Raw genomic sequence first — 21851 nt, 5'->3', positions numbered from 1 at the left:
GCATGTATTGAATATACTTTAGATTGTTCTGTCATTGTTTGTTTTTATTTGTTTTGTTCTACTCCAGTTGAATGTTTTTCTTAGTGTGTTTTCAAAATGGAGAAAAAAGAGGTCATCAAGTGGGGTGGGTGGGCATTTAAGGAGGATCTTCGGTTACAAACCATGATCACCACATATTGTACAAGAAAATATATTTTGAAAAGTTACCCATTCCAAAAAAAAAAAAGAGGCTAGTCGGTGGTGGCACATGCCTTTAATCCTAGCACTTAGCACTTGCGAGGCAGAACCAGGTAGATCTCTGTGAGTTTGAGGCCAGCCTGGCCTACCAAGTGAGTCACAGGAAAGGCACAAAACTACACACAGAACCCTGTCTCAGAAAAAAAAAGGTACCTTGATGACCAAGTTTTCAATGATGGAATCTGGTTTGTTTAAATATAGTGATTCACATAATTTAACCTCCATTTTATTCTTGAAATTTTACAACTTGTAAACTATAAAAAGACTGATTACTGGTAAATGACAAGATAAAGGCATACAGCTTGTGATGTCTTTCACGTTTATATACATATACATTAGACTAGAAATAAGAAGAGTCATAAATGTTGTTCCCAAAGAATTATTTTTCAATTATGACATGTTGATAAAATGTAGAGGAATGGGTCCTTATAAATGTACAGTAGTCACACAATACAGAGTTTCAGCTGAAAGAATATAGGGCAGTTTATAAAAATTGAAGAACTGTGAAGGTCTGAGTACAGAAAATCGTTAGGTATGTGTGTCAAATTAGATGTGAAGACAGGTTGTACAGAACCATTTATAACAGAGAGTTGAACAATGTTTGTAGATTTAACATAAACTTTATGTAATTTGACTTCTTGGGTAAGTACTTGATTAACTCAAATCTGACATTAGCCTATAATTAAAAAATGTATTGGTCTGTGTTCTACTCACTACACGGCTCATTATGAAATTAAAAAAGGTAGTAATTCCTTCCTGTCAAAAGTGTATTAATTTTTTAATATGTGCTTTTCTTCATAGTAGCAGCATACATGAACTGTAAGCTTGATGAATCCAGGAAACCTATCAAGGGCATAAAAATACATGGAAATGTATGATATCATGTGGTGTTATAATGTGAAAGTTATACTGTGTTGATGAGGTGAAGAATCCATACACATCTCAATCATCTCTCATATAATATAGAGAGCACAATAATTTTTATGAATTCAACTTTCTAATTTAGAGAAATTTGTAAATAATATTAGAATTGAGAGAAGAAAGATGGATTTAATCAATAAAAGGAATCAATACATATAAAATCTTAAATCACTATTTTATCTGTGACAACTGAAACCTTGGTGATAAACAAGATGGAAGACTTCTCTATAATTAAGAAAAACATGGACTATGCCGCAAAATTGACTTTTCCCTTAAAATGTCCTTTGTGCCTAACATGATGAAGCACATTTCTATGTGGTCTGAACAAAATAATATGGCACTTGGGGACAAAGATGCAACCTAGGAGACCTGCACTGGAAGCCAAAATAGAGAAGACTTCCATGGCCACAGTGATTTTCCCCTTGGTGCTGTGGTAGACAGGGAGGAAGGTGACCCACACACTGAAGAACACCAACATGCTGAAACTGATGAACTTGGCTTCATTGAATGTGTCAGGCAGGTTCCTGGACAGGTAAGCCATAGTGTAGCTCCCAAGTGCCATGGAGCAGAGGTATGCCAGGACAGAATGGAAGGCAAGAGTGGAGCCCTTGTTGCATAGAATAATTATGTGTCCATGTTCAGTGTAAGCATCTGAGTCAATAAATGGAGGAGAGGTGCTCAGCCAAATTCCACAGAGCACAAGTTGAATAAGGGTGCAGACAGGAATGATAAGATTAGTAGCCCTTGATATCATTATCCACCTTATCAGTCTCCCTGGCATGGAGATCTTGAAAGCAAGAACCACAGTAACAGTTTTGGCCAAGACTGTGGAGTGAGCCACTGTGAATAAAACTGCAAATGTGTATTGCTGCAGGATACAGGTTGCTGTGTTGGGATGGCCAATGAATAGCAATGGACAGAGAAAACAGAAGATCAGAGTGATGAGCAGGATATAAGAGAGAGCCTGATTGTTGGCCTTGACAATGGGAGTATGGTGGTACTTCACAAAGATACCAAGAACACCAGCTGTTAGGGCAGAGAAGCCCAGGGCGAGGTAGGTGAGTGCCTTCCCCAAAGGGTCTTCATAAGACAGAAAAGTCACTGCTTTCTGGAGGCAGTTGTTCTGCTCTGTGTTTACATATTGACTTTCTGGACACCTCACACAATGATCCATATCTACTGAGGAATTAAAGTTATTGTGAGTCTCTGCACAGGTTCTCATTTTATCTCAAGCCACTTCCCAGCACCAGCTCTCTGGCAGTTACCCACATTTCCTTTTCATGTTTCAGACTCAAGTAAATAAGTGTTAAATAGTGATGATTACCAAAAGATATCTAATCAGCCATTCCACATCGATACTGACAAGTCTGTCCTTTTCATTGTTATATTTAAATATATTTTCAATTAAGTGATAATTTGTATTTTTTATATTGCCATAAACTATTGAATTAAATTACATATGCCTAACTTGATCATATCATCATGTCTTTCTGTATTCCCTTGTGTGACTTTTTCATGTGAATTAAGTAAAAATTACATGCTTTGTTATGTCTTTCTTTTAATGTTTTTCTCAGTCCTAATATCAAAACTTATCTATTTACATTGAATTTATTGAATTCTTCAAACTGTTCATTCTCTGATAATTCTTGTGGGAATGAGAATTATTAGATTCTTGAAAGATGGAAAAAATACCCTTGTGGATCTGTTTAATCATTCCTAGGGAGAAAATATCTGTTGAACAGATAGATATGAAACTCTGGGTTTAGTCTTAGTTGATCATGGGATAAGTTCTGTGATACTTTATCATTTATAATTTGTACGTTTTATCTTGAATTCAAGAGATATAAATGTCAATCTATTTATTACTTATTTTCATTAAAATATTTCCATTTCATACTTCAATTAAAATACTTGATATTTTTGCAAAGTGAAATTTGCAATTTAATTGGTGTTGAAAATTCTAATTAAAAACCTATTGAATTCATCTTTTTGCTAGAGTCTGTAGCATCCTTTATTCCATTACCAGCATTTTATTTGTTTCTTCCAGATGTGCCTTCCTGTTGTGCTCACACTCCCAAGGCAATTTGTCTCTACTATATTCCATGTGTTTATTTATATTGGTTTCTAGCAAATGATGAATGATTCATCTGTGCAACTCCACATATTATTTTGTAAATGCACAGGGTATATAAGTCATGATACACATTAAATAAAGATTTAAATATGATTTTTAAAATATAGATACACTTCACTCTATAGGATTTGAGGTTTTGGATTCATTATGTTGAAATATTTAGCATTTATGTTGTATATCATTCTTTCTTACTTGTAATAATTTAAAGTATCTACTTAAACTACAAACATCTAGGATTTGATATTGATGCTTTTAGTTTTCTCCAATGAATAAAATTGGCATGTTCATGAATGAACATGGCCCTAATGTACACAGAGTACCTATATGCACATTAAGTCTTTGATGATCTGTATAGTCAGTCTCCTTATCAATGGTTTAAATTTGGCAAATTAAAGCCACCAAATAATTTGTAAGTGTCTATCTTTATAAAATAAAGTTAAAACATCTGTGTATTCAGGAAAAATATTGTTACTCAAAGTATTCCAATTAATATATGAAAAATTCTCACTAGACATTAATGTTGAAGAATCCTCATTAATTTCCTCTCCATATTCAACATTGTGTTTGTGTGTGCTTTGAACATTCAGTGTTCTCAATTGTCTCATGCCTATTTTCTTGTCTTTGGATATATTCTGACATAAAGTTCCTCTACTTTGTCCACCTATTCCTGGAAAAGAGGGTCCTTCAAATTTAGTGTCCTGCCTTGTTAAAAGACCAAAGGTTTGCATTTATGCATCACTTATTCACAACAGTATCATTACAGAAGTCATGATGTGCCATTTCACCTAGTTGTCACAAGGCATCATCCCATAATTTACCATCATACCCATAAAATACCTCTATGTTTAATAAAGCTTCCATTAACTTGTTTAAAATAGAATCAATCGTATACAATGAATCAGTGAGTACTTATTACATTCTTTAGCTTATGTTAATCAAATTAACACAGAAGTTATACAAATCTAGATAAAAATTCCTGAGGCATAGCAACTATTGATTTAAGATAATTGTGTTCAATAAGAGATTCTCATAATAGTTTATTGACATACTTCCCTAGTGGTTATATTCTGGTTCACGACAAGTTTTAGATATTACATATCTATGATACTGAAGCACATCCCACTCCATGGAAGTTAAGCAGCTTGAAATTTTAGTACTCATATGGGGATGGAGGCAAAAGGGGAAGAAAGATACCCTTTAAGGGAATGTTGAAAGTTATTTATACTAGAAATCAAAAAGATGAAGGTAGATAAATGGTTCTGTGTTTCAGGATACTATTACTCTTAAGGAGGATCTAGTTTCAGTTGCAAGCGCCTACAAAAATATCAATGTTATCTGTGCCTCCACTTCCAGGAGTTCTGAAACCCTCTTCTAACTTTCATATGCACTAAGCATGTACATGTGCACATACATGCATGCAGGCAAAACACTCACAGATAAAACAAAAAGAAAAAGAATTTAAAACAACATATTAAAACATGTCTACAGGTAAATCAAATATGATCTTTCTGATCACATCTGATAAACCTAGAACCATGACTGAAATTATGCAATGAGTGGCATAAGGGTCCGTTCCTTAAATATCTGCCAATCATGAACTACATATGCTTTGAAATGCAAGAAAATTCAGTATTTATAATGTGTGTGTTTGTGTGTGCATGTGTGTGTGCCTATGCATGTGTGTGCATGTGTGCATGTGTGTGTGTGTGTGACCTATGCATGTGTGTGCGTGTGTGTGTGTGTGTGTGTGTGTGTGTGTGTGTGTGTGTGTGTGCTAAATGCCATGGTGAAATAAAGCAGACTATTCTATGACTGGTAAATTTGTTCTCTGAAAGGAACAATGGCTCCAGTGGATCAAATACATGAATCAAGAATGAGATTCAACGGCCTGAGCACCATTTAAAATGTGGTGGCTCATGCCTTTAATCCCAGCACTCCGGAGGCAGAGGCAGGCATATCTCTGTGAGTTCGAGGCCAGCTTGCTCTATAAAGCGAGTTCCAGGAAAGGCACAAAGCTACACAGAGAAACCCTGTCCCGAAAAATAAAATGTTTTAAAATGATGATAATATGAACCAAATTATTTTTACTTATAAGTGAAAAAACCACAGGACTTATCTCTACTTTTCCTTCCCAGAACTTATCAGCTTAGAAATTGCAGAACACTGTGGAGAGGTGGGGAATACGCCAGTTAGACTGACACTTACCTGTCTCATTGGAAATCTCATTGTCTGGACAACGAGTGCAATCATAGCAGCAGGCAGCCTTGCCCTCCTGGGGTGATTTCCTGAATCCAGGAACACAGCTCTCACTGCACACAGAGCGAGGAACCTGGGAATTAAATAGTGAAAAGGAAATACTCAGGAGTGTATAGTTTTAAAACAAAAAAATATTATTTCTTAATATTGGACAATGAGATGGCAAGTTTTTATAATTATTCTTTGCATATTCTTGTTTTGATGCTTCTAATTTCAATATAGTATATACATGAAGATCAATGTGTTTAAATAATGGTCTAGAGATAATAGAAATCTGAACAATTGTGAAAATATAAGAGGTTGGGCAAAATAAGAAGTTTGCTAACTGAGTACACATTTCAATGGGCAACTGTAATGCCTTCCTGATCATGTTGTATACTTCATGACTGCTCGAGTGAGAGTATCATTGTTTCCCAAAGGTCATGCTTAATTCACATTTGTTTACTAGACAGGACTCAGAGTTAGTATATAAACTTCTCTCTGTGACTTTCTTTGAGAGATGATCTACATTAAGGTATTTGAAGTGGGAAGACATATTCGATAATTAGGTATTCCATTTCATTGGATGTAGTTAAGGACAGAAAAAAATGAAAAAAGCATGAGAAGAGAGTGTTCACATCTCTCTACTTTCTGAGTGAAGATACAACATGACTCACTTTCTCACGTCCCTGCCAACATGATTTCCTGAATCATTATGAACTGCTCACACCAAGTGTGAACTATAAGTCATTGGTTTTAAGTAATGTCAGAGTATTCATTTTTGGTTTTTTCTTTGTTGTTTGACAAATTGTTTCTTTTTTCATGAGGAAGATATGTAATTAACCCATGTACATGTGCCCTCCATGCTACAGTGCATTTCCAGGTGATGAAGGCAAAATGATCGTGTCCTGATATTTCCTAATCTGGGAGTCAAATTACTAATCATGTCAAGTGGTTTGAGGACAGGAATGTAAATTTAATGAATAGACACTGTATTTATTATTAGAAAAATGGGTGCAAATGTAAAAGTATGGAAAAAAAAATCACATGTTGTATAAGGCAACAAAATCTTTCTCAAATGACAGTAGTTTTGGGCATGCAGATGAGCATTCAGTAAGAAACCAACAATCTTACATCCACAAACAAATCTCTATTGACATAAGGATCAAAACAATTAGATAAGATCCAGCCCACCTCTGCAAATCTTATACCCCACTGTATCATATGGTCAGACAGAAACAGTTCTTGGCCTGGTGGAGAATTTGGAGAAAATGTTCCAACTTTTATCTTTTGTCTGAGACCATCTGGAAAATTCCAGAGGTTGAAAATATCATAGACTGCATCAAATTTCCTTTGTGAATCCAAAACCATAAGTTCTTCGGCACCATTTTTGAAATGGATATTCTTGAGATAAGGGTGTACCTAGAAAAAATACAGAACTTTATGATGAATTTATTCCCAGAAAGGCTCAAAATAATCCAATGAAGGTATAGGTCCCAAATCCCTGGCATTAATTCACACAAATTCCAAAATCTTGAAGTGTTAGCCACATCCAAATATGTAAGTAATCTACTCAAAGTTTCAGTTTGTAAATTGGGGTGTTCATGTCCAAAATGTAATAAAATGGTCAGTTAGGAATCATAACCATAAATTCAGAATTTAAACTTTAAGGATCTAATAGCATTTGACGTTTTAGGATCTAATTCTCCTATTTCTGTTCTGAAATATGCTTTAAAATAATGGGGTTTCAAAAGAGGATAGCAAGATTCTGATGTTAATTGTAACACAAAGTAGATGATGAGATACACATATTTAAATATTCTTATCACCACCCATTCAACATGAACAATAACACATGTGTCTGCAAAGACTTCCAGATGATGAATTTTATACAGTCTCTCAGGCACTTTTTTGTAAAACCTGCCACTGTATACAATCATGTAGTGTGTACTTTAGAAACCTCAGTATGTCACAGGGCTATGTATAAAATATACAGAAAGAGAAATTACCTCCCAAGGGTAGGTATTTAACGCCCCATTGCTATGATGGTGGATTTCTACTTGTTCGACAGTCATCTCATGGAGACTGTGAGCCACAGCATATACAGAATTATATACATTGTAACTCTCTTCACTCATGTCCATTTCCAAAGCATTTCCAGGCAACATTTCCAAAGAAGCATTGGGTAGACAGTTAACCAAAATTTTACAATCAGGTCCAGAAAAAGAGCAATTGAAATATGTGTTCCAAAGAAGAGCAAGGATATGATCTCCCGGATATTTGGAAGGCTTGTATGTCTGGATAAACTTCCTAAAATCAGAAATCTCAGCATGGTGTTGTGCAAAAATGAGACTACCATGGAATGGATCAAATATGAAATAAGGAACATGAGTAGTTACATCCCATTGTGACTTAATGATCCAGACTTTCCAAGCAATTGAATGTATACTTATATATATTATTAGAGCATATAAAGATTTAGTGACATCATAAATGATAACCACATTTGCAGATGATTTCAGGATCTGTGGATGCATTGTTCTGGATTTAAAATCAGAGTTCATCCAGTTGAATGGAATCATTTCTACAAAAGCTACACACACTCTGTTTCTATCCATCTCTCCTCTCAAGTTGGATAGAATCTCAGCTGCATTGTGGTCATCTATGAGAACCAGTCCCACCCAGGTCCAGCTGAAATGAACCATCAAAATCACAATGCCATGTGACAGAAATATATCCCTTTGTGCTGTCTGGTAGAGAGAAGAAAACTGGCCTCTGTCACTTAGGATAGTGTCAAATCGCCCAAAAGTAATCTAAAGAAAATTTCAAATAAGAAACAAGTGAAAAGATTGATATAGAATACAGTCTTAAACCTGAGGTGACACTTTGGATTGGTATAGACTTATGCTCGTGGTATTTTAAACTCCCATCCTTTCTCTGGAGACATTTATGAAGAATTCATCACAAGAAACAGAGTTTTCTAAACACTGACTATAAGCTCCACCCTCTTTCTCTTCTCTCTCATAAGCAAAGTATATAAGTACATATAAACAAATGCCTGATTTATTCTCCAATACATGAAAGTCACAGCCTCACTTCTTTACATTTGAAAACACCTGAAATGTCTCCAGTTTAATATGAGTTTCTTGTTCCCTCACAGCCATGTACCTCACCTGTGGATATTTGTAAAGATTCAGTAGTCTTCCAATTTGTATAGACGTTTCCCATGATGTTCCTGTAAGTAAAGCAGCAGGCTTAGTCTCCCTTCTACATGTGTAATTGGGGATATTTATTCTCATTCCTGTGAGGAAAAGTAGAGTTTCCTGCAGAATATCCAGGTGATTGTTTATGACATTATATAGCTCAAATCCTAGAGATGTGTTGGGTAAGATATGAGTGTTCCTGTTGATCTCCTCAATGGCAAATATGAAGGCCAAAGAAAACTGGTAGCTCCTCCACTTGAACCTGGAGAGAAAGATTGCCAATACTTATGATGGGGACTCACATCATATCTTTTGGTAAGATGTTGGGCCACATCCGGATGATATAGTAACAATGGCTAATATACTGTCAATATTATATATCTACAAACATTTTTTGTCACCAAGATAGTGGTTATAGTTTCAATGTCATGGTATATAAGGTTAGTGATGTTTTAATTAAATTTCTGGACTGGAACATTGACCTGGACCGATATAAACCTTGGAATCTCTAGGATGGGAAAACACAAACATAATTCTTTGATGCTCTAGTGAAATAACCAGGAGAGGGACACTTTCATCCTTTAAGCTTCAATTGTTCTGTACTATAAAACTCCAGGCTCCCACAGCACATTCACTCTGTCTGTATATAGATGGAGACTGCAGCCTTTCAGTTCTTCTGATTAAAGACCAATGACGCTTATGGGGATGTCTGCCTGTGTCACATGCATCAACCCCAAGAAATCTTGGATATGAACCTGGCAGGGGTTACATCTTCCCACACCCATGCACATCTCTTTGAACACCCTTCCTCTCTCCCATTGCCATCCCCCTCTCCTTTCTAAGAGCCATACAATGAAGAGCAGAATGACTGAGTGAGTTTCCTGTAGTTTAACAGCCTATAGTCAAGACTTAAACCCTCTTGGGTACTTTGTGCTATTTGTTTTATTTTCCTCTGTTGCCTGCCTCTTTCTTTATTCTTTCACTATGTTCTTACCTCCCACATAAAGTGAATTACACAACAGCTTTGAAAGCCCTGATAATAGATGAAATTATATTACTCTGAAGCTGAGTTCATTTTGAAAAGAAAATATGACATGGTTTATTGAACACATGACTTGAGGATCCTCATCAAATGAAAGCAACTATGTAGCTTGTCTGCTAACATTGCTAATGGTATGATAAAGAATGCATATGCCATGTGACTTCTACACCATCTAGGTAAATGTGATCACTTTGGACAGTCCAAAATGGTGGCCACTATTATATGCCACAGTCCCATTGAGTTCAATGGGATCCCCATACCCATTTAACATATGACAATGGAGAAAATATCAGACCTCTATGGTGGTTTTTTGTCATTTTTAAATATATTTTCCTCTGTTTTTTGAAATTAATAGGTTATTACATGATATAATTACTGGCTTCTATAGAGATCCCAACATGTATCGCAATTGAGACTCTAAGCATAAATGGCCTTGTGAGAGACAAGTTGAAGCCAGGAAAGTGATATTATGTCAGGCTCTACTGGGTCTCACTGCTAATTCTGACTGGGAAGTCCAAGTTAATTTTCTTCTAATTGAGATATAATGTCCTTTGCCCCTTATGCTCCTTTGTTCTCTGATACTTTGCTTTTGTTTCCGCCCAAATTAACAACATATTAACTATAGATCCTTCTATTAAGTTTCCCTTTTACAATGAAAAAATAAAAATCTAATCCCAACCAAAAATCATCATAAATCTTGGTTTATTAGAATTTGTCATTTGTATTAATTGTGTCTAGACTATCCATATGAAATTATGGTTTTTTTGTTCATATCATGTATTTAATAACAAAATGATTATGAGTAAATGTTCCTGTTAAGTAAATTTTCTGATTTGACCCTCCCTAGATCATTTTGGTGTTAGTAATACTAAACCTAAAAAAATCTTAAATAAAATCAAACTGACCAAGTAGATAAAATAGACAGAAATGACCATGCTTCTGCACACTTCTTTGGAACAATTTACCTGAGGTTTTAAATATAAATTTAATGTCTACATTTAAGTTGAAGACGTGAAATCATACAATTATGGTCAAAATGATATCTACTTGATGGCTATCACAACTCTAGTTCTACAATATGTTTCATATCCCTTAAGGTTATCCATTACATTTAAGATATTTTTCCTAAAAGAGGATATGTTATTCATATTGGAAATTTTCCATCCTTTATGTACAATAAAATTATATCTGTGATTTTAAATTTGATATATATATGCATACATGTATGAATGCATATACAGAAATAAATATTTTATGATTATAAGGATATTTTCACCAATGAAGCCTCATTAAAACAAATAAATGAATAAATATGTGTTTGAAGATCCAACAGGGATTTTGTCCTATTAGTTAAATTAGACAACAGCCTCTTTCATTCCTTCAATTGACTAAAAGGACCACAGAGGGGCATCTTAATAGTTAATACAACTTTAAGAGATAAGTAGGTTACTTGACAATATTTTTAAATGTGGAAGTGGAATATTTATGTAGGAAATGATAAATTATCTTCACACATACTGAGTAAAGAATTTTCAGTGTGACTAACTCTGTGTCATCATCTCTCATCAGAAAGACCTTACTTATTTTCTGTAAGTATCCCTCATGAATTCTTGGGTTCTGTATGGAGAACATTGGTGAGAATGAAATTTGGTGTCACTGAGACCTTAAAGAGAAGAGACAGATTTTACTTAAGGCCTCCCCATTGATAGAATATTCTCACAATACATAGTAGATGTATTTGATAAGCCTCTAATGTCTCATGGTCTGTTCATTTGGATACAATTCACATCAAAAGGAGTTATCATTGTGTATTCATTTAGCAAGGGGTGGGTTTGCAATGGCTAATTTTGGTTATCTACACACTATAAATAATCTGAACCTTAGAGGTAGCAAAACAGTCTTTTAATCCAGTTATTTTAGACACGTATTTAATCTGGAACTTTAGGCAGAAAGACACACCTTTAATGCAGTTCATATATGATGGAAGCCTATGTAAGGACATGGGAGAAGGAAACTTTGATTTCTGTCTGCTTGCTATCACCTCACTACCAAGTCCATTCCTTCACTGGCATTACATCTTCTGGATTCCAGAATATATATCATGATATGTGGCCTTGACATTTCTAATCCTGGGTTTTACTTTTATCCTCTACATCATGTATTCAAAGTACTATATGTATACATGCAAATGTGAAAAGTTTAAAAAAAACTGAGTAGTAATACACACATAATAACTAAACTGGCAACAGAGGTAAAATAAAGCTTCATTTGTAGAATAAAAATAAAACAATTCTTTTAAATAGAAAAAAATTCAGAGAACTTGAAAGCTAAAGTATTCATGCTATAATATTTTAGTCACAAATTCAAGAAACACACAACATACACACATGTATTTGAAGAATTAGAAAAGAAAAGAAAGATGGGTCCTGCTTTCATATCCATTCTGTAAGCCTATGTCTTTTTATAGGTGAATTAAGTCCATTGATATTAAGGGATATTAATGACCAGTGATTGTTCATCCCTGTTATTTTTTGGTTGTAGTGTGTGTGTACTTCTCTTCTTTGGGGTTTACTGCTGTGGCTTTATCTATTGCCTGTGTTTTGGAGGGTGTATCTGACTTCCTTAGTTTGGAATTTTCCTTCTAGTGCTTTCTGTAGGGCTGGGTTTGTGGATAAGTATTGTTTAAATCTGGCTTTGTCTTGGAATGTCTTGTTCATTCTGTCTATGATGATTGAAAGTTTTGCTGGGTATATTAGTCTGGGCTGACATCCATGGTCTCTTAGTGTCTGCATTACATCTGTCCAGATCCTTCTAGCTAATTGTCGTGCTAGAAACCCTATCCAATGACTGAGGGAACTGGATGTAGAGATCCACGGTCAAGCCCCAGGTGGAGCTCCAGGTGTTCAATTGGTGAGAAAGAGGAGGGTTTGTATGAGCGAGAATTGTTGAGACCAAGGTTGGAAAAAGCACAGGGACAAATATACAAATGAAAGTAAACACATGAACTATGAACCAATAACTGAGGAGCCCCCAACTGGATCAGGCCCTCCGGATAAATAAGAAAGTTGATTAGCTTGATCTGCTTGGGAGGCATCCAGACAGTGGGACCGGAATCTGTCCTCAGTGCATGAACTGGCAGTTTGGAACCTGGGGCTTATACAGGGACACTTGGCTCAGCATGGGAGGAGAGGACTGGACCTGCCTGGACTGAATCTACCAGGTTGAACTCAATCCTCGGGGGAGTATTTGACCTGGAGGAGATGGGAATGGGGGGTGGGCTGGGGGGGAGGCAGAGGTGGAGTTAGAGGGTGGGAGGGGGGAGAACAAGGGAATCTGTGGCTGATATGTAAAATTAAATTTAATAAATAAATTATAAAAAATGAAACAAAAGAAGAGAATGTTCTCATCATGAAAAATGGTTAATAATTTGTAGAAATGTGTATCTAGTTATGTAAATATATTGCAATAAATTTAATTTTATACTGAAAAGTTAATTAAAAAATAAAATTAAAAAATGTATTTTAATTACAAAACCAAACAATAACCAAAATCAAAAAATGATAAGAATATTATTCATAGTGATAGAAAATCTCCATGACTGAATGTAGAGTTTTCTGGAGGCCAGAAGTGGAATTACTGTTTCATATGTCATTTTATTTCTATTTTAAATTTTTTTTTGCAGGTTGAAAACACATTTACTTTTATGAGAAAATAGACATCCAGCAGCAACAGCAGCAGCAGCAGCAACAGCATTTGCTCACAAAACCATGGCAGCAACTGGAAGGCAATGAGGAGATCAGTGTGGCTGTCCATGGAGCAGAGGGGTCACATACGAAGGAAGCCACCGAGTGCACAGCAAACAATGTCTAGTCCAATGCGCACAGCACTGACACAGCACCAAGGATGTTTTACATCAAAGCAGAGTTCACAACTGTGACACAGAAATACCAGGTCGGGAACAGCATCTGCTCCAACACAATAGGCTACAGCTGCTTGTATCTGGCTGTGCAGAGACACCTGTGTGTCCTAATGCCCTGTACAGTCCCTGCAGGGCGTCTCCTGCCCTCCTGTGCTAAATTGCAGTGAGTGGGAAGCAGCTGTAGCCTATTTTAAAAATTTGATGAGCCTCCAAAACAATTTCCCTAATATCTCTGTACATCTTAATGCACACCAACATCAAATAATGATTTCTGTTTGCCAACAGACTTTCAAATGCACATGGTTAGATTTCTTGATGATAATCATTATAGTGGGGTAAGCTTGTACTTCTAGATAGTTGTAATTACATTTACACATCAATGGTACAGCCAAACATTTTTTAGGCAAGGAGGAAAATGAACAGTTCAGAACAAAGATCCTATACAACAAAGGCATCTGACAGGCTGGGTATCAACATGCAGTAGAGTGAAAAGCAACCATTACCTACAACTTGTATAGGAATCAATTCAAAATAATCACAGTCCTTAGCTTAAAACATGAAACACTGAATGTGATAGGAGAATACACAGCTAATAATTGTCAAGACATTAATGGAGGCAAGAACTTACTGAAGAGAATGCCAGTGATACACAAATTAGCCTTAGATATCAAAAAAAGTATTGGAACAAAATGAATATGGAACTACAAAACAGTATTCTCTACACCAAAGAAAACTGTCATCAGAACACCATATAATGGGAGAAAACACATTCCATATGTTCTTTAGTTCTTGAACTAATGTCAAATATTTTCAGTTAACTGAAGGAGTTTTAAATCAAGGTAACAACACAGCCTCCAACCACCAAACCGGTAGTAACATGAACTAATCTTCTACCAAAGAAAAACTCATACAGCTAGCACCTATTTTACAAAGTTTTTAACATCACTGATCATCAAGTAAATGTAAAACTAAAATTAAGCATTGATTGTTTCCAGTAATTGGTGTAGGGCAATAACTAAGATACATGAGCAGAAAGAGAAAAGGAACAAAATGTCCACTATGGATTTCTGAATATTTTTCAATTCACATCATTTCCATTGAAAAATCAAAGGAGATAGAATATGTTAGAAATTCACTTAAAAGGATAATATGAGCCGGGCGTGGTGGCGCACGCCTTTAATCCCAGCACTCGGGAGGCAGAGGCAGGCGGATCTCTGTGAGTTCGAGGCCAGCCTGGGCTACCAAGTGAGCTCCAGGAAAGGCGCAAAGCTACACAAGAGAAACCCTGTCTCGAAAAAACCAAAAAAAAAAAAAAAGGATAATATGAAAGGCTGGAAAAATTAATGGGGGGTTAATCCATTGATATTTCAGGGGACTTTAAATGACATGCAGATCACATTATTAATGAAGGTAAATGGAATAGAAGAAATGAAGTACTTATATTTGTAGACTGTGGGTATACATGAAAAAAATGAATAGTAAAGCTAAGAATGGAAAGCTTTTGATCAATCTTGAAATTCATATTTTTATGTTTACAAAAAGAAATGTGGACCTATTTGAAAGAAATTGTGAGAAATTTTAGAATAACCACAAAGCAAATCTTTGTCCTGTAATATGAAATACATTTATTGGGAAGAGAGCACCTAATTAGAAACATTGTGAAGTCCAAAGAATATATTCTCCATGAAAATGAAAACCTTCTGTAAGGCAAAGGACACTGTCAAAAGAACAAAACAGCAGTCTACAGAATGGGAAAAGATCTTAAGCAACTCCATATCTGACAGAGGGCTGATCTCCAAAATATACTAAAATCAGGAAACTAAATATTAAGAAACCAAATAATCCAATTAAAAATGGGGTACAGAACTAAACAGAGGTTCTCAACAGAAGAATCTCAACTGGCGAAGAATCACTTAAAGAAATGTTCAACATCCTTAGCCATGAGACAAATGCAAATAAAAAGAACACTGGTCATCCATCTTTTTTTTTTGATTTTTCGAGACAGGGGTTCTCTATGTAGTTTTGTGCCTTTCCTGGAACTCACTTGGTAGCCCAGGCTGGCCTCGAATTCACAGAGATCCGCCTGCTTCTGCCTCCCAAGTGCTGGGATTAAAGGCGTGCGCCACCAACGCCCAGCCAACTGGTCAACCATCTTACACATGTAAAAATGGCTAAGATCAAAAACTCAAGGGACAGCTCATGCTGGTGAGAATGTGGAGCTAGAGGAACACTCCTACAATGATGGTGGGAACGAAAAGTTGTGCAGCCACTTTGAAAATCAATATATTGGTTTCTCAGGAAGGTAAACATAGTTGTAGATCAAGACCCAGCTATACCACTCCTAGAAAATACACCCAAAGGATGCTCTACCACATCACAATGGTTTTTGTCCAACTGTGTTCATAGCAGCTTTATTTGTAGTAGCCATGAACTAGAAACAACCTAGATGCCTTTTAACTGGTGAGTGTATGAAGAAATTGTGGCACATTAACACAATGAAGTATTACTCAGTTTTAAAAAAAATAACATGAAATTTGGTGGCAAATGGATGGAACCAGAAAAGGTCATTCTGGGTGAGATAACCCGGAATCAGAAACATAAACATGGTATGTACTCACTTATAAGTGGATATTAGCTATAAATAAAACTACATTACAAGCAACAGACCCATAGAAGCTAAGTAACAAGGGGGGATCATCCAATGGGAGAGAGGGATGCTTGTTTCAGTTTCTGAACACAACAGATCTACTGGTAATTTTATTGTTCAAACGCCATATTGACTTGTCATGTAAGCTTTACCTTTAAGTGAATGTTAAAAAATGATGCTCATGGATGAGTAGAGAGATTCTCTGTTTGGAGTCTCTTAGGGGATATTGTGGTCCACTCATAAAATACATTTTAAAAATGTACCTGACAAGAAAACTAGCCATCCTGCTCATATGAATTAATACACATTCATCTGAAAGGAAATACTTCCTTGTAATATGTATATATACCTAGTATAAATAGTTATATATATATATTTTTTTTTTAAAAAAAAATTAGGACTGCATGAAAGTAAAATAAAATTAGAAATTAGGACACAAAAATATCAATGTGATGAATATATTCCTGGCCACACATTCCATGTACTTTTTGTTACAATTATCAGAAAGAAAATACCTGTGTGCATACAATCAAAATGTGAGGAAAACCAAGCATGAGAGGAAAATACAAAAGAAACCCACATTCCACATATGGGCTCATAGGAACACTCCTGTAAATGGAATTCTGTCACCACATTTGCTGTGTCTATTTCAGCCTAAGTGGTCAATACATATTTATATCTATCAACTTTTTCTGCCTGATCATTTTTCCTGCTCTATATCCCCAGGACTGATGAATTAGCACTGCATCCAGGTTTCAGCAAAAACACAATGGTATCAGCACCACCTAAATGTATCTTCTTTCCTAATTGTCCAACTGCTCACTCCTCACCTGTACCTTGTTTCTGCTTTTCCATTTTACAGGGTGTTGTTCTAAATTAAATGCACGCCATCTTCCTCCATTTCAGACCTTAATAAGTGGATTCTATGGCTACAGGAATGTCTGCATGGAGTAAAACAAATCCCACATCCTTCACAAAGACTCCTGCTTAGACATTTCTCTCCGGCAGAGGCCACTCAATGCTACTGCCATTGTCTGCCATGGCCTCTAATCCAACTGGCATCAAACTAGATACAACCAGCAGAGGTCACCAACAATATCTATGTGTCTTGCAGAACACACCCATACCAGATGTAAATAATTAGAAAAACTGGAATGAAATGGAGAGTATGGTGCAAGATTGACAGAATCTAAAAGATTACTAATCAGAATTATACACAAAAATTATATTTCAATTTGAAATCATTTTAACAGATGAGGTCCCAAAACCAAGTTCTCATATTCTGACTTCCAAAACAGCAGCAGCTAGCAAGGCAGTCCCTGTCACTCTATCATCATATGAAGACTCTGTAGTCACTGCAATGAATAGCATTACATATTCTCAAAGGGAAAAAAACTACACTTTAACAACCCCCTAAAACAATGTGTCAACTTTTAAAAATCATTGTCTCTGTGGAGAAAGCCATAAAAATGTCTTACCCATGAACAACAAAAGGCAAGGCAGAGGAATGTAGAGAGATTCAGAGTACCAACTTTACTAAATAACATGAATTAAAACAAACCCTTCTTTCTTTGAGGGATGAAAAAAGGGAACAGGAGGAAGACACACCTGGAAAAGAGTTCTGTGTATACAGGAGAGGGAATGCCAGGATGGGAAATGAAAGTTAAATTCATGTGAATGCAAACTTAGTTGAAGACAATTAAATCTGAATTCTGAAAAGGAATAAATTTTAAAAGCACTTACTCTATTGCCTTTTCATCTTCACATCTAGAATCATATATATCCATGAAGTAATAATTAACAAGTGAAAAAAGTGCAGCAATAATCACATTTCCATCACTATGTAAAGGACTTAGTGACTTTAAATCGCACTGAAATGCATCAAAGGAATTAAGAGTAACAAGAGTCTGCAGGAGCAAGAAAGGAAAAATCCAAGAGAACATCATAAAATACAAGTGACTACCACAGTGTAACACGGATTCCAATGTGTTCAGCAGCTACTTATACAGCTCAAGTATTTGTGAGCACAAGAGTTTGTACTAGTTTTGGTGACTGACATCATCACTCTAATCACAGATATTTTTGACAAGCCTCTTCTACACTCCATGGAGAATTGTGGACAATTTTCTTCCCTGAGACTTCCCATCTGAGACCCTGCACTCAGGATAAAAACAAGTTTCAAACTCATTTGGGATCTTCTTTATCCACAGGCCCCATGACTTCATCTAGGAAGACAGAACAGCAAGACTCCAATGATGACTCCACTTGAATGGACTTGGCAAGAGCACTCTATCACAAAAGTTACATGAGACAGTGACTCAGGAGGATGCAAAGACCTTGCAAGGGAGGATGCCAAGGGAGACGAGAAGGAAAACATTCTGGAAAATGTCCCAACCAGATATAGTTCAATGAAAATCAGTAGTACATCCTGCTTTTTAAAACTGATTATTTCCTATGCCAATCTATCTTGTCAATGGCCAGGGGGAATATAAAAACACTTTTTCTACAAACCTTGCATGTTTGCATACCAAAATTTCTTCCATGTCCCCATATACTTCAAAATTTCTCTTTACCCCCCTTGGGAAACTGATAGGCTAAATTCACTAATTCCAAATTAATGGCTCAATCAATGGAGAGATTATGTTTTCTGTTTACTTTTTGAACTCAGACTTACTGTGCTTTGTTTGATTTTTCAATGTTGAATCATTCCTTTAATATATAATCCCAATCACTCCCTAGATCCAGAGAAAAGATTCAGACACTATGTTTTCTTTAATGTGAAGTATTGAATATACCCCTTCCATTTTCTCCAAATAAATAAATAAACAAAGAAACAAACAAGAGCTTATATCCACCATACATCATATATAAAGTGTTCATTCTTAATACTTTAAATGAAGTTAATCTTGGGAGTAAAAAGTGCCATGATAGTAAATTTAATTTCAGGTGTGCAAATATACAAAACATGTTAGCCATAACTTCACATAGGTTCCATTCTATTACTTTATACAACCTTAGTGGCTAAGTTGAATATAGCTGCTAATTCCTAACCTGAGTACTGCCACACACATCAATATTGATCTGAAAATAAAGGAGCAAGTTTTGAAAAAAATTACATTTACTGATTGTCAAAGGCGCCTGCAGTTTTATTATCTTGACAAAGGTTATATATGACTCTAGATTTTTGTCTCCCAGATGGCTCTGTTAAGCCTCTAAACACTGATACCAATGACTTTAGATTGAAAATGTGTAATTTCATGAGGTGATCAGTGTAGATAAGGTCATTATTGTTGGACCTCATATGGCTGGAAAGACCAATTGCCAAGATGGAGAACATGGAAACGAGAATTGCTGAGACATCATGATCTGACTCTCAGGGAAACCTAGTCACTTTTATTCAGATGTTCACAGTAGCAGCAGATCCAGGGAAACCTTCAGCTTGAGTTTCTGTTTTTCAGGTTGTGGGAGACTGTATTTCTCATGTGTTAAACACTCAAATTTGGTTCCATTTTACAGCATTAACAGAACAATGCACTGTGTGTACACATGGGTGGGCTGGTTCAAATCTTTTCAGCAAACAGTCTCCTTGTTAACTCAAAACAAGCTGTAGAGTTCTTCTATATGACTGCCACAGATTTGTTCTCATTTTTATTTTATTGTCTGATACTTGGGATTTCATATTATCACTAGGCCTTATGATCCCCTCCTGTGACCTGCCACATGTATGTTAATTTACAATTCATATGTCAGTATGGTGGAAATCAAAACACCTCACCTCATCATTAGAGTGGGGAGAAAAATGTGGAAATTGGACAAAGTGGACATTGATATCAGAGAGATCATAAAAATTGAGATGCAGAAAAATAACCGTGAGTCAGGCTGTTTCTGAGTTCACTTTACTTTTTATTTTTTAAATTTCTATTATTAAGAAATTTTCTATTCATTTTGCATACCAATCACAGATCCCCCTTTTCTCCATCCTCCCATCCTCCAGCCTTCCCTCCCAACCCACCCCTCATTCCTAACACCTCCAAAGCAAGGTCTCCCATGGGTAGTCAACAGATCCTGGTTTATTCAGTTAAGGTAGGTCCAAGCCCCTCCCCACCACACCAAGGCTGCACAAGGTGTCCCACCATAAGCACTGGACTCCAAAAACCTCACTCATGTACCAGGGACAGATATTGAACCCACTGTGTGGGGGCTCCCCAAACAGTTCAAGCTAAACAACTGTCTCGCTTATCCAGAGGACCTAGTCCAGTCCCATGAAGGCTCCACATCTATTGGTCCACAGTCCATGATATTCCACTAGTTTGGCTGGCCATCTCTGTGCATTTTCCCTTTATGATCTCTATGTCCCTTGCTTATGCAATTCCTCAACTCTCTCATCAATTGGACACCTGCAGCTCGGCCTGGTGCCCCACTATGGATCTCTGCATCTGCTTCCATCAGTTACTGGATGATGACACTTAGGGTATTCACTAATCTGATTACTGGAGTAGGCCAGTTCAGGCACCCTCTCGACTATTGCAAGTAGTATCAAGTATATATACTCATTCATAAGTGAATACTAGCTGTAAAGCAAAGGATAACCAGACTACAACCATTGCTCCAGAGTAGATAACTAACAAGGAGGACCTTAAGAGGGTTGCATAGAGAGCCCAGTAAAGGAGAAATAGATGGATAGGTAAAGGTGAAAATGGGGTGAGGGTGGGTAATGGAGGACAAGGGATGGGGGATGAGAAGATGAGGAAATAGGAGGTTTGATCTGGAACAGGGACAGAGTGGGAGAGCAAGAAAATAGATACCACTATAAATGAAGACCCCACCTTAGACTACATTGTATTTTAATTAGCTTATAAAGTAATGAGTTCACTTAGAATATTTCTGCAGGAGGTTAGTTTTTTTTGGTTTTCCTTCCCATTTTCTAACTTCTAGATATCCTTGTTATACACATCTGCCTCATTCAAACCACTTCCTTCCACTTTAAATGTGTCCTGCTTACAGTTCGTTTTTTTAAAACTGCATTCTACTCAGGGGAAAATATTTCTTCTGAAATTGGAATTCCTTACTTACCATTTCTCCCTTTGAACTTTAAATAAGAACATCTCTTATAAAGAAGCAAGATTTGGGGGAGACTTTCAGAATAGTGTTAACTCAGGGTCTCTGGGTATTATATCTAAATTAGATGTTTTTCTGGTAGTAGGAACATAAATTCTGGTATTTTAGAATTTCTTGGACAACACTGGAAAAAAATTCAGAAATTTGTATCCCATGACAGGAGTTAACATTTGGTGAGGCGCTCTGTTTCTCTTCAGAGAAACATTCAGTCAGATTGAAACTTCACAAATGAACTATATATATATACATACATATATGTGTAAATATATGTATATATATATATACTTACATGTATTTTAGGTATATTTATATAGAGAGTTAATAGTGTGATTCTTATTGAAATTGTCACATTTCCTCTCATTTAGCCTCCCTTCTTCCCCCTTATTATTTACCTC

General features: G+C 36.1%; 1 protein-coding gene across 1 annotated transcript; it reads right to left on the bottom strand.

Annotated features, from left to right (window-relative positions):
- Window positions 1-1405: 1405 nt before the first annotated feature.
- On the bottom strand, window positions 1406-18881 carry LOC143270418 (vomeronasal type-2 receptor 116-like). The gene is made up of 7 exons (XM_076560345.1): window positions 18867-18881; window positions 18082-18245; window positions 8701-8992; window positions 7537-8340; window positions 6722-6949; window positions 5498-5621; window positions 1406-2334 (listed from the first exon to the last, which is right to left on the bottom strand). Exons 1-7 carry the CDS (start codon window positions 18879-18881, stop codon window positions 1406-1408), a joined length of 2556 nt encoding a protein of 851 aa, XP_076416460.1.
- Between the last annotated feature and the right edge of the window lie 2970 nt (window positions 18882-21851).

Source organism: Peromyscus maniculatus, chromosome 23 (genome assembly GCF_049852395.1).
Source record: "Peromyscus maniculatus bairdii isolate BWxNUB_F1_BW_parent chromosome 23, HU_Pman_BW_mat_3.1, whole genome shotgun sequence".
Taxonomy (NCBI): domain Eukaryota; kingdom Metazoa; phylum Chordata; class Mammalia; order Rodentia; family Cricetidae; genus Peromyscus; species Peromyscus maniculatus.
This window is presented reverse-complemented; position numbering and strand designations above follow the sequence as displayed.